We start from the raw sequence: 14,162 nt of genomic DNA, 5'->3' as shown, positions 1-14,162 counted from the left end.
GCAGAAGCACCGTGCCATTGCACTGCTCTCTCCTTCCACCCCCAGCTTCTCCCCACAGCGCCGTGGGGAGCTCCCCAGGAAAGGCTGAGTGCTGACCCTGGCAGGCGGCAGAGTCCCTGCCCCAGCACCCAGCCCCGGGGGTGCAGGGACCCTGCTCGGAAGGACAGCCCTGGGCACCCCTGGCTGCACACCCACCTTCACACCCTGCAGCCGTCCCTGGCAGAAGGCAGCCCTCATGCCCTGTCCCTCTGATGCTGCAGCAGGGAAGCCCTGCTCTGGGGCACCTCCTTCTCCTCTATACAGGAGTGAGATTCCTGGGTACCATGCCAGCTTTACGAGAGCCCTCCATGAACTATAGCTGCATTGCCCTGCACCCAGAGACTTACCGTGTCAAGGGCTGTGAAGATTTCTCCTCCAGTGAGCTCGCCTATGTCCTCCCACCCCAGACTGCCTTTAACCTCTCTCTGCCTTGATCCTCTCCCCTCGGTGCCTGCAGGCAGTGCCCTCAGCCCTGCTGCACTTTGCAGAGGAGCTGCTCCTGGGCAGAGCTGTCTCTCCGCAGTGCTGCCCGCTTGCCATGAGCTCCCTCTGTCCCAGGAGCCCGGCACAGCTCAGCAGCAGAGGAGCAGCTCAAGGTGTTTTAATTACCCCTCGGGTGGGTTTGGTGCCCAGTCCATAAACCTCAGACACGGAGAGGGAGTTGAAGAAACCTCTCAAGAAGTCAGTGTCTGATGCAATCTCCACTGTTTCTTGCAGTGTTAATGGGTCCCACGGAGGGACATTGCTGACAAAGCCTCCCCAGGGGCTGCTTAGAGCAGAAAACTCCAGGCAGTGATGACAGGTAGGCAAAGGCAATGTGAAGGAAGAGATTCTGAGTAACCCTGGATGTGTTACCTACAGGCAAAGGGCCAAGCTCTGACCCCCAGCCCCTGGGAAGGGAGATCCGGTCCCTCACACATTGCTCAGGGCTCTTCCTGGGGCAGTGTGATGTGGGGATGGGCAATGCCCAGGGCAGGACTACGGTACGATACCTCCCAGGCTCCCAGGTGGGGAAGGGGAGGCAATGAGCCCCGAGTGCTGTAAGGACAAGGTGCTTCCTCATAGGTGTCAGTGGCAGAGACAACAGCCACAGCCGAGGAGGGAAAGAGCTGATCTCTGTTGGGGGCTTTTCCGACTTTCTCCATCCCTCTCTCATCTCCACCATTGGCTGTCCTACGGTCTCCCACACCTGCACCTCTCTCTGCAGGCTGTAGACATCCACCCTGCTACCCCACCTGGCTCTCACCTGAGCATCTTCCTTTACTGATATCTCTCCATCCTTCCTTGTTGCCCCTTGCAACACAAAGCCTTGGGTTGATCCAGTCTCCTTCTGGGTGACTTCTTACACCACAGCACTGCCCTTCGAGTGACATTTCTCTTTCCTCGTGTCCAGTCTGGACCTCTCCAGCTGCACTTTGTTCTATAAGTTCTTTCTCATGCCATTTCCCACTATGAAGAAAAGCACCATCATCTCTGAAACCACCTTTCCAGCAGTCTCAGGCTAATCCTATACTGCTCTGAGCCTCTCTGCCACTGGGTCAGTGCTACCCAGGTCCCTCAGCCGCCCCACACAGATCATATTCACCCAGTCCCGTACCCCATCTTGGCAGACCTGCACTCGACACTCTCTAGTTCCTCCTGACTTCTCCAAATTGGGGAGCCACCCTCTGGGACACACCCATGTGTGTGGAGCCACACCAGTGCTGAGTCAAGGGGGATGATCACTCAAGTTGTCTGGGTGGCCCACACTCCTCCTAACACAGCCCCACGTGCAGCTGCCCTTGTTCATAGGGACCATACGCTACCGGTTGTAGGGCATCCCTCATAGTGCCCAGGCCCTGCTCCTCAGCTGCTCACATCCCAGCCTGTCCTAATGCATGGGGTTATTCTCCCCACGCCCCCCACCACTGCAGCTCGGATGCAGAAATGTTGAACCATACAACTGTCACAGAGTTCCTTCTCTTGGGCTTCCCCTCCCTCCACCATCAGGAGCCCCTCATGGCAATCGCTCTCCTGGCTTCACACCTGGTGATCTTAGGGACAAACCTGCTGATCATTCCCTCATTCTTGCTGAAGGAGACCTCCACAGTCCCACAGACTTTTCCCTCTGTAACCTCTCCTGTTTGGAGGTTTTCATCACCATATCCATCATACCCAAAGCCGTAGAAAACTTGTGCATGGCCAGCAAAGCCATATCCTGCCCAGGCTGCTTAACTCAGTGCTACTTCTGCTCCCTTCTGGACTGCATCTTCATTTATGTCCAGCCTTCAAGTCACCTCATTTCCTGAAACAAGGCAGTGGCCCTTCTCAACACAGTGCCAACTCCTTTGATGAGTCCCTTTGTTTTCAGGCTCAGGAACCAGCTGATGAAAGATGCTCTCAAGGCAGGTTTCAAAAGAAGTGGGATAATCTTCAGAAACTGCTTTTCCACCTGAGGAGAGGTGTTGTAAGTGGATTTTGAAAGGGGAGAGGGGTGGGGAGGGCAAACACATGATTATGATGCATCTGCAGAAATGAGACCTCTCTTTCTTAGCAGTGTAAGATCTCCTTAATCGAATATCACACCAGACTCTCTTCTGCAACACGTCATCATAAGATGACCCTGCATAGCAATGCCTTTCAAATGACCTACAAGCACTTTACAAACCCTGGTGAATACCACAGTGGCATTTTCTAAGCGTGCAAACCAAGACAGAGAGCAACAAGCAGAGGACTTCATCCCTCCATGGCACACCCAATTCTCAACAAGCTTCGCCCTCGTCCGGTTCTCATGCAACTGCGCCTTGCTCCGAAATCTGGTTTCCTGCTTATTTTGGTGACAGATCTTTGCTGAACCTCTTAGTCTTTAGGAAATGACAGGACATAGGTGGAACACAATGAAGAGAACAATAACAGCTTAATTTTTCGACCAAGTGGAAAATACATCTCCGTTAACGTCCTGGTCAGAACAAAAACATGCCTGAAATTCAGTCCAGTTGAACTGTTGAGAATGACCTCTCTTCTAATTTGGTCCAGAATCTAGAATATTGGTCAGGAATGTAGTTTGGAGTAACAGTGCACCTGTCTCCAGATCACTCATGTTTGGTGAAATAAATGTCCAGTCCTTGACACAATGCTCCCAGAGCCAATACTTCAGCTAATCCAACACATTCAGTGGAATTAGCTTGTTCAGACATAGACTTTTATAACTTTAATGTCTAAAAAGATGAGTTCATTCTCTGGCCTCCTTTGATAGCGGGGAAGGATCAGCACTCTAGAAGGTGATATCATCTCCTCCTACAGTGGTCTTCAGGAGAACTGTACTTAGCATCGACTTGGCAGCTTAGTTTTCCCATAGGTAATGCCAAGTGCCCTGAGCCACATACCGGGCAACGTGTGGTCATTTGCAGAAGAGATGGACTCTTGCTCAGCGGGGCCATCCTTTGAAGACATGAGGGTTACAACTGTACCGTAAAGTCTCTCCAAAATTAAAAGGAAACCTCTCCTCTTCTCTAATCCCTGTCACAGTGTTGCCATTTAGTGCCAGTGGCTCTTGGCACAGTGGCAGCTATGAAGTGAGACCATGTGTCGGGGTACAGTCCTGTCCTGCCTGTCTTCTCATTCCAGCTCCTCTTTCCTTAGATACCCTCTGTGTGTCCTTGACACTGCTGAACCCAGATACAGGCAGCGTGGTGGTCAGTGCAGTCAGAGCTGTGGGGCATAAGCTAATGGGCACTCACACACCTCAGTGGACAGGCAGAGGTTGGGGCAGAGTGTATGGGGCCAGGGTGCCAAGACATGTCCCTTATGTTCTCAACTCTCTTAATCTCTCGCTGTCTCTTTCTCCATCTTGCTCGTATCTTAGGGATCCATCTCAATCCCTCAGCTCTCTCACAGTTGTCTCTCAGCCATCTACATGGGATGTGATTTAGAGCGAGCAGTGAATCTGAGGCACCCTCCCCATGGAAGCACCTTCAGGACCAAGGCACCCCAGTGTAGGTGGGGTGAATGACTGAGTAAAAGGGCTCCTCCATTCCAGGAGCTCTCTGGGCTGTCTAGGTGACTGCCTCGGCCATCTCCAACTCACGGTAAAGATAGGAAGTTTGAGACAGGGAATCATCAGGGACTTGTGCCAAATTGGGGAGCCACCCACTGGGACACACCCATGTGTGTGGAGCCTTCCCATTTGGACTCACACTTGTATCCTACATCTGCATCAGAGCTGCAGTCCTGAGGATCCCAACCACCATGGGGAGGCAGAAGGCCTTCTCCACCCGCTCATCTCACCTCATCGTGGTGACTGTTTTCTATGGCACCCTCGTCCTTGTCTATATGACACCCAGGACAGCCTCCCTGAGGCAGCTCCATGAAGTCCTCTCCTTTTTCTACACCATCCTCACGCCCCTGGTCAATCCACTCCTCTACAGCCTGTGGAACAGGGAGGTCAAGGGGGTTCTTGGAAATGCACTCAGAAAAACTGTGGCCTGCATCGAGAGCTCATACATGTTGTGATCCACCAGGAATAAACAGGTGGTGGATCTCTTTTGATCAAGTGGGGACCACTCGTAAGTGCCTCTTTTGTGTACCAGGTATATCTTTAGAAGTGCAGAATCTTGGGCCTGGTTGTGGAATGAGAAGCGGGAGAAGGGAATTTGTGTCTTAAAGAAATATAGGTCTGGTCTTGAAGAGTGTAAAAAACTTGCCTGGCTTTCTTCCTTCTTTAAAGTAAAGCCAGTTGTGATCCTGGAAGTGGGAGCTGTTGAAATGCCACACCTGCCCAGGAGTGGGAGGAAACTGACTCTAAGCATGCTGTTTTCTCTTCTGTCACCCAGCCAGGCTGAGGCGTGGCATTCCTGCATGTCTGGGATTCCTCTGGGCATCTCCCTATTGGCAGGGAGAAGTGGGCAGCTGGATCAAGCCCTTCCACTGGACATGTCTAAATCCAACTCGGTGAATCCAATCCCTCTTGTTCTCTGGGCTTCCTAGCAGAGGACAACTGTGAAAGCTAGTCTGATAGGTTCAGCCCCTCTGAAAAAAAAAAAAGTAGATCCTTGCGCAGAGGAAAGATGCACAAGTTGGGTCTCAGTTTCCCCATCTTTTAACACAGAAATCATTACTTCCCCCTTCTTTCCTTCTCATATTCTGACTCCCATCCAACAATGTAATTACTTATTTGTGTCCCACTGTCTGACTTAGATACTGCAAACCGAGTCCTCCTGTTTTCTTCTTTCTTGCAAAAGAGAGCAAGGTCAGCTCATGGGGCATGACTGAGCACAGACACCCCCAGCAGCAGGCTCTCCCCATTTCCTAGGCTGAGGCAAGCGCACAAGGTGGGAATGTCTCCATCAACTCGGATTTGCGCAAGGGCCTTCAGCCCTGACATACTCCCACAACACACTTACTCCTCCTCCACCCACAGACAGAAATTCCTTCCCACTTCCAGGCTCAGATCTTGGTTGCAAGAATTTGCTGCACTTCAGAAGAGGCCTTGAGCTTCTTGGCTCTTCTTGGTGCTTAAGGCAATCTTCTGGGCTCCCTCCAGATTTCATGGGGGGACTTCTTGCCTCTAACAAGGACTTTGTGACAAGTTTTTATGAAATGTTTGTTCTTCCGTCATTCCTGTGTGTGGGGAGATTAGACACAGAGAAGGAGGATATACACAAAAGGGATGCGAGTGAAGTGCCAGTAAGAACCAGGTGAGCTCCCCCCATGCCTGTGGCTTCCTGGCAAGGAGTCTGTCCTGAGAAGGGCATCCAGCCTCTACCCCACTCTGGAGTGGGGAATGAGCAGCACTTATGCCTCCTGGGGGACACAAAAGATGACTTTTCAAGGGCACCTTTTCTCTGAACTGCTTTAGATTTGTCCTTGAGGATGAGGAATAATGGCTGACGCTGCAAATAGTGATCTATCCGGTGTTGCCCAGAGTGGCCACCAGAGATGCAAACTGCTATGCTGCAGATAATTATATTTAGGCAGATTAATGTTGGGGGTTTGGTTTTGTTTTGTTTCTTCTTCTTTTTTAGATACTGATACTCTTAGGGAAATCACACAAGCACCTGAAGGACTATTGAAGATTTACTGAGAGAAGCCCCAGCAGATTAGCATCTCAAGAAATGGGGTGCCAGGGGACAAGGGAAGGATGGTTTGGGCACTGCCCTGGGATTTGGGAAACGGAAATGAGTTCTCCTCTCCTTGACACCCTGCCCTTCTCAGTGAGGGCTGTGAAAAACTCTGCCAACTAGGTCGGAATGCACAGCCGTGTCAGGGAACTTCTGTCTAACTGCAGCCAATGCGATCCTCACAGCTCAGGATTTGTGTTTCCGTTGGAGTCCAAACCACTACAACTCACACTGCCTCCGTCTTCACTATGACACTGGGTGTTGTGTGACACAACTGTCCTGGATCTCCAGGCAGGATGGGCAAAAGTTTGATACCTGAACGGGAACTCTTCCTCTTCCTGGAAATGTCAATGCCACAGGCTCGAGCCAAGAGGCCCAAGAAACAAAACTTCCCAGAGGGTCAAGTAATGAAAACGTCCCCCAGGCTGTGGGACTTGCTCTTGACTGACAGAGAATTTGTGAGTCTGGACAAATTTGTGAGTCTTCACCTATTTTTCCCTCTCTTTTTGTAACTTGGCTCTCAGCATTTCTGTATTGAATCTGCTTTGCCGCTTTGAAAATGTGTCTTTGAGAAACTAGCTCAGGATATTTTTATTATCTTTTTTTTAGCCCAAATGAATATGCAGCATTGAAGTGGGTTTCCATATATGGAGCAGTTTTGCACAATGTCTGCTCCAAGAGGAGAAATATCTCAGCCTGCAGTGGGAAAGGAGTGAAGCTGTGGGGGGTAAATGTGCTTCTTCAGACAATATGTGGTATGCATGCAAGAGAAAATGTTGTGAAGGTGATTGGGCATGAAAGAAATGGAAAACTGCCCATCCAATGGAGCTCTGCAAGAGGAGGATGGAGCCGTACATAACTTGGCATGATGCAAGTGGGATCAGCATGGAGAGAAGACTTTTGTAGGGAAGGCGTTGCAATGGAGTACCTTGACGTCACCCAGCTGAAAAAGAGAGATTGGACAGTGTGCTGAAGTGACAGGCAGATAAAAGACCTTTGCTAAGAGGAGGTTGGAGGGATTTGGGTTGCAGAGATTTGAGGTAGTCCTTCCAAGACCTAAGCAAGCTGAGCTTTGGAGACAAGTGAAAATAAGGAAGCTCGCAAGGATGTTTTGGGATTCGTTGTACTACCTTTCCTCTCTCTTATAATTTAAAGATTACTGTATTGCCCTTAAGTAATCCATGCTCCATATCTTTTTTCTCTGCTTTTTTGAGGAGGGGGAGGTGGAAGAGAAATATAGTTTCTTTTTTAACCAAAGGCAGCCAACGGGCAGATCCCAGGTTAGTTAAAAGGTATAAAGGAAGGCAAACTTATGATGTGGTGTACACTGGCACAAGAAGATTTCCTGCATTTCCATTCTCTGAAGCCCTAACTGGGCGGCAGAGAGCCTGGAATCTCAGAGCTCCCTTCATCTGCCCTGCATTTCAGCATGTAAAATGAAGCTAACCTAGTCATAAAGTTTTGATTCTCTTCACAGCTTAAAGCACAGCATGGGGCGGGAGACAGGCAGGACACCTAAAGAGGACTCACACTTCTCTGCACAAAAGTTTAGGTGCTTGCGGGAAGCACAGGAGGCATGGCATACCGATTCCAGGGTTCAACGACCTGGTCAAATGCCTTGTGTCCTTCTCTGGAATGGTGGCATCGATTCATGGCACTCATGTGCGGACTCTGTACAAGGATCATAGAATCATCGATTCATAGAATGGTTTAGGTTGGAAAAGACCTTTAAGATCATCAAGTCCAACCATAAACTTAACCCTGCTAAGTCCACCACTAAACCATGTCCCTCAGCGCCTCATCCACAGGTCTTTTAAAAACCTCCAGCGATGGTGACTCAACCACCTCCCGGGGCAGCCTGTTCCCCTGCCTGAGAACCTTTTCAGTGAAGAAATTATTCCTAATATTCAGTCCAAACTTCCCCTGGCACAACTTGTGGCTGTTTCCTCTTCTCCTATCACTTGTCACTTGGGAGAAGAGACCCCCACCCACCTCTTTATATGGGGACAATCACTTCCCTAGTCCTGCCGGCCACACTGTTTCTGATACAAGCCAGGATGCTGTTGGCCATCAGAGCAATGTTGGCCAACAGATGAATGTTTCTTTTCCATAGGTATTCAGAGAGATCCTTCTTGTGCTCGGGAGAGGCTGTCCTGCAAGGCCTATCACATTTCCTGAGCTCCTTCCCCCTTCAGAGCTGCTTCCCATGGCACCACCTGTATCAGTCTCCCCATACATCAAAGTCTTCTCCTCTGGAGTCCACCAGCCTGTGCTCTGCTGCTGGCCTTCCTTTGACACCTGGGACCCCACTATTTCCTTGTTTGCCAGTACCACCTCCAGGTGAGCATCCCCCTTGTTGGCCCACCTGGCAGCTCTGTTAGGAACTTGTCCCAGGATCCTCCAGGCTGCCGCCATCCTGTCGCTTTGCCTGGCCAGGGAATGCCAGGGTGCTTACAGTCCCCCACAGGAACCTGCTCCTTAACCTGGACACTTCCTCGGCTTGCTGAGAGAGGACTATTGCTGTTTCCTCTCCCTGACAAAGTAGGTTATGAGAGCCAAGACCATGTCACCCTTATTGAATTGTCTTCTCATCCTCACTCACAGAAGCTAGCCCAACCTTTTGCCCATCTCATGGAGGAGCTCCATATATCCTAGCTGCTCCTTCACACAGGGTGCTTCCCCACGATTCTCATCCTCCCTGTCACCTTCTCCATCAGAGCCTGTATCCCTCCACTGCAGCACCCCAGCTCAGCAAGCTGTGCCACCACTTCTCATTTAATCCCAAACCATCACAGTAGAGTGACAAGTCCTGGGGCTTCAGCTCCTCCTGCCTGTGCTCCAGCTCCTCCTGGCCATGCACATTTGGGCTGCAGCACCTCAGCCGTGGCACTGCGGTGGAGCGCAGACTTCTCCCAGGGAAACCTGATCACTGATCCTGACCAGAAGACCATTGTGCATCGAACAGTTAGTGCTGTGCTGCGCTGTGCTGCGTGTACAGCGTGACCTCCACACCTGTACTGTGCTGAAGAGATCCCTTGGGCACAGGACAACCTCAGCAGCTCCTTCTCACAGTGCAGCCTGTGGGCAGCTCCCACTCGGTACCGGCCATCACGGCACCTGCATGGCCTTGTCTCTGTCTGACAATGCAGCAGGAAGGTCTCCTGAGAACATCATTTCTGACTGACTGTGGAGAAGAGGAATAGAGTCATTCCCACTTAAGGGAATACAGTAAGAGTTTGATTGACCAAAACAGGAGACTCTTTTCTCTGGATGGGGTCTGCATGGCGTGCTTCGCATGGCTGGGAGTCCCATTCGATGATAAACCACCTAGGCATCCCACCACCTAACTGGATCAAAGATTACCTATACGATTCTCTCCTTATAATCCTTGACCTAACTGCCTTTTAAATGGTACCTCACAGAGTGTGAGTACGTTCCTTACTGGGATCATCATGGACCAGGATCTACTGGTGAAGAACTCTCCCAGCACACTTGGATGCAGCCCCTACAGTCCAATGGACTGGTAGGTGTGCGGTTTGCTCAGGTAACCCCTGGCTTCATCCCCATTCACAGCTGGTTGTTCTCCTCCAGAGCCCTGCCTCAAAGCACAAAGGCCTGGGAGACCTTTAATGGTGGAAACTGAGGCAAAGGGGACACAGAGCATCTCAGATCTATCTACACCTACTCTTACTAAAATTAGAAGTGGTTCCACAGTCTCTCTGTCTCTTCCTTAACTCTTCCTGAAGTAGCAACAGCTCATCTTCGTGCCCTTGAATTCCCTTTTGAGTGTCAATTGAGTTTTGATATGGACCATTGCTGTGGTTGGAGGACGCAGTCCATGAAGACAAGTGTGCAGGTACAGTGAGAAAAGGATTGTTCTATTCACGGACTGTATCATCAAGGGAGTGAATAAAGATCCCTGTGTGATGCTTTGTGTTCACGCAATGCCTGCAGCTATTGGGCAGAGAAGGGACAGACGTTGCCTCTCTGATGACATCTGATGACCGACACCTCTGAGTGATGGCAACAGTCAATGGCACACAGCCACCAAATTGCATTGTCTGCAATGCCGCCTGCGGTGCCTTGTCACACACCCACCCTGAATGGGAATTGCTTTCCTGGTGGTCCTGTGATTTTCTTGCCAGCCCTGGCATCTCATGTAGCTCTGTGGGCCTGGATTTGAACATTACATTGAGCACCTGCCTTGAATTCTGTACCACAATGTGGGGATGAACACGAGACAGCTGCCAATACAGTCAGTGAAGATCTAGTAAAACCAACACCTGGAGGAGAGGAAGAAAGAGACGGAGCTCTCCCTATGGCATACGGCTCCATTCCATCATCTGAATATCTCTATAGGCTGACCTGAACATAACGAGTAGGGACAGGTTCAGTTGCCCTTAATTTGGGCAGCAGCTGTCCTTTCAGTTGGCCAAAGGAAATTCCCAAGAGCCTCCAAGAAGATGCCCCAGATGTTGGCCTGTCTCTACATCAGCCTGCACGTACCTTCAATCTGTCTCTATTAGCGGCACATATCTTTGACCACCTCTGGCACCTCAGATGTCACCAGACAACTGCATCTGAACAGCTCACTCCTGGCCTCCAGCTCCATTAATTACCATGGGAGCTGAGAGCAGGAGCTCACATGCAGGTGCCTATTGTGTGTCCACCTGAAGGGGGGCAGGAGGAATCCCACCTGCTGTGGGTCTGTGGTGTGCATGGGAGGGAGCTGAGTGCCCTTCCAGCCCCAGCACTCCAAACCCAGGATGAGATGCCTTGTCGGGCTCAGCTGCATCCCTTCCCTCAGCAGGGGTAAAGGAGATCCCTGCCTGTCCCTGTCTGGCTGTCCTGTCTAAAGATGGGCCAAGAAAAGTTGATATTTAGGCGTGAGTCTGTCTCTCAGCAGGGAAATGACAGTGCTGGGAAGAAGTGTCTCTCCCCAGCTGCGGGAGGGAACCTCAGTGATTGCTCCAGCCTGTTTCACAGCAGGTTCCCCTGGAGCCCCAGGGACCCCTGGGGGGAGCCCCGAGGGGCAGAGAAAGTGCCGCCTTGGGCTGCTCCTCTGCTGCTGAGCTGGGCCGGGCTCCTGGGATGGAGGGAGCTCATGGCAAGCGGGCAGCGCTGAGGAGAGACAGCTCTGCCCAGGAGCAGCTCCTCTGCAGAGCGCAGCAGGGCTGAGGGCACTGCCTGCAGGCACCGAGGGGAAGAGAAGTGAGGCAAGGAGAGATTAAAGCCAGTCTGGAATGGGAGGATGCTGAGAGCTCACTTGGAAAGATGTTTTCACAGCCCTTGACACGGTAAGTATCTGGCTGAAGGGGAATGGATTTGCGGTTCCTACATGACTCTCCAAAAGCTTTTACACCCCACAGACTATGGGATCTTTTGGGAGGGTTTTCCTATGGAGGAGGAAAATGTGCTCCAGAGCAGGTATTTCCTGCTGCACCATCAGAGGGACAGGACTGCCTTCTCCCAGGGATGATATCAGGGATGTGAACTCGGATTCTTCGTTCTTGCTGTCAGGCTCTCTGGGGATGGGAGTTTCATCTGCAGAGTCACACACTGATCTTGTGCGTCCTTCCATGCAAGTGTGTCCATGGGAACACGGGTCCCAGCTTTCCTCACACCTGTGAGGCTGTGGACAGTGCAGTCTGTGGGGCTGGGGAATGAGCTATTTTTCCCTTAGTGAGACTCCATCATGAAAAACATAGGTATCTCCTTGAGGTATCCTTCATGCTGTGAGCTGCCCTCCAGGATGCAAATCTGTCCCAAATCTTTGTATTATCTGAAAGCACCATGGATAAGCACAGAGATGTTATGACCAAGGAAATGGTGTTGGGTTGGTGAAATAAGCCGTGTGTGTCCTTGGCTAGAAATGGGTTGCTGAGACGTCGAGAAAGAGTGAGACATTTAATGGTCTGCAGTGGATCCCTCTGCTCTCAGCAGTGTCTGGGGGCTTTTCACAGAAACAAAGCAGTGGGATCGCCCTCAGTCTCAGAAAGACGCAAACCCAGGGCATCTCAGACTGACGGACAGACCAGCTCCCCTCGCTCTGCTCTAACCCAAAGGCAATCCTCTTGCTTTCACTGTGTTCTCACTGCATGCAACAGAAATACTGAGGGTTTCTGACATCCCAAAACCATCCTCAAACAAGATGGGGGAATTTAAAAACAAAGAGAAAACTTTCAGTCTGCTTTCTGCCAACCTCGTTCCTTAGCACTGGGAATGCAGATGCTGACAAGCTCTTCTGCATTAGGGGTGGTTTCATCTGACATATTTGAACACCAGGACTGGCCCCTGCTTCCACCGTTCCCGTGAACTCACTGCTGCAGAACAGGGCTGAAACCTCAGCAGCCCACTTCTCACAGCATATTCAGGCAGCACCAAACCAGTGCTTCAGCCATGGAGCTGAAGGAAGGTCTCCTAGAAAAGTAAATCAGGGGAGCAGGGTGTGTAGCAAGGGGAGGGTCTGAAGGAAATTGCTTTGGTTTTGCTCAGAAAAGTCTCCCCTAGCTTCTCAATGACTTTTCTTCCTTGCACAGGTCCCCATGCCCAGAGGCAGCAAATGTCCAACAACAGCTCCATCACCCAGTTCCTCCTCCTGGCATTCGCAGACACGCGGGAGCTGCAGCTCTTGCACTTCTGCCTCTTCCTGGGCATCTACCTGGCTGCCCTCCTGGGCAATGGCCTCATCATCACCGCCATAGCCTGCGACCACCACCTCCACAGCCCCATGTACTTCTTCCTCCTCAACCTCTCCCTCCTTGACCTGGGCTCCATCTCCACCACTGTCCCCAAAGCCATGGCCAATTCCCTCTGGGACACCAGGGCCATCTCCTTTGCAGGATGTGCTGCCCAGGTCTTTTTCTTTCCCTTCTCAATGGTAGGTGAATATTTTCTTCTCACCATCATGGCCTATGACCGCTACATTGCCATCTGCAAACCCCTGCACTACGGGACCCTCCTGGGCAGCAGAGCTTGTGTCCACATGGCAGCAGCTGCCTGGGGCAGTGGGTTGCTCACTTCTCTGCTGCACACTGCCAATACATTTTCACTACCACTCTGCCAAGGCAATGCTGTGGACCAGTTCTTCTGTGAAATCCCACAGATCCTCAAGCTCTCCTGCTCAGACGCCTACCTCAGGGAGGTTGGGCTTATTGTGGTTAGTATCTTTGTGGACTTTGGGTGTTTTGTTTTCATTGTTCTGTCCTATGTGCAGATCTTGAGGGCTGTGCTGAGGATCCCCTCTGAGCAGGGACGGCATAAAGCCTTTTCCACATGCCTCCCTCACCTGGCCGTGGTCTCCCTGTTTATCACTACTGCCATGTTTGCCTACCTGAAGCCCCCCTCCATCTCCTCCCCATCCCTGGACCTGGTGGTGGCAGTTCTGTACTCAGTGGTGCCTCCAGCAGTGAACCCCCTCATCTACAGCATGAGGAACCAGGAGCTTAAGGTCACACTGAAGAAGCTGATTCTGTCAGTAGTCTCTCAGAAGCATTAACCTGCCCGTGTCTCTTTACAAGTCATTCAAATCCACCTTGGAACCTCCTGTGCTTTGGGCATTTTATCTGTGATAACAATGTTTATCCAGGAATGGCTGCATCCACTCCACTCCACCAGAGGCACAAACCCAGCCCGTCTGACCCAGAGGCCTGTTTGCATGTTTCTGGCACAATGGTACAGCCTCCCGTGTCGTGTCTCCGTAATAAAAGGGGATTTCCTCATTGCCGGTGTCTGGTGGTTGGGTTCTTCCAAAGCTGAGGTCAGGCTGAAGAAATTGCCCTTACGAGGTCATGCTGCTTTGCTTGGGCTCTCCATGGGCTCAGGGGAGAAGGGCATGGGGCAACGTGTTAGGGAATGGGCCTGGGATGAGCCTTCACCTGTGGGTTCCCAGTGTCCCTGGAGATGGTGAATGATCCACAGGGATCTGCCTGGGACTGGCTCAGCATGGCTTGCAGGCACCACAGCCTGCTCACTCTGCAGAGCACCACTGCCAGCTTGGGGTCCTGTGGGGAGCACAGCAAGGGG

General features: G+C 51.4%; 1 protein-coding gene across 1 annotated transcript; it reads left to right on the top strand.

The window, feature by feature from the left end:
- Positions 1-12,678: 12,678 nt before the first annotated feature.
- LOC132321400 (olfactory receptor 14A16-like) lies at positions 12,679-13,635 on the top strand. Its single transcript, XM_059834898.1, has one exon. It carries the CDS (start codon positions 12,700-12,702, stop codon positions 13,633-13,635), a length of 936 nt encoding a protein of 311 aa, XP_059690881.1. The 5' UTR covers positions 12,679-12,699.
- Positions 13,636-14,162: the final 527 nt, after the last annotated feature.

This window comes from Gavia stellata, unplaced genomic scaffold (genome assembly GCF_030936135.1).
Source record: "Gavia stellata isolate bGavSte3 unplaced genomic scaffold, bGavSte3.hap2 HAP2_SCAFFOLD_42, whole genome shotgun sequence".
In the NCBI taxonomy this organism is placed as follows: domain Eukaryota; kingdom Metazoa; phylum Chordata; class Aves; order Gaviiformes; family Gaviidae; genus Gavia; species Gavia stellata.
This window is presented reverse-complemented; position numbering and strand designations above follow the sequence as displayed.

Excerpts from the sequence above, each read along its gene's own strand:
- LOC132321400 (XM_059834898.1), top strand. The coding sequence starts at position 12,700 with ATGTCCAACAACAGCTCCATCACCCAGTTCCTCCTCCTGGCATTCGCA.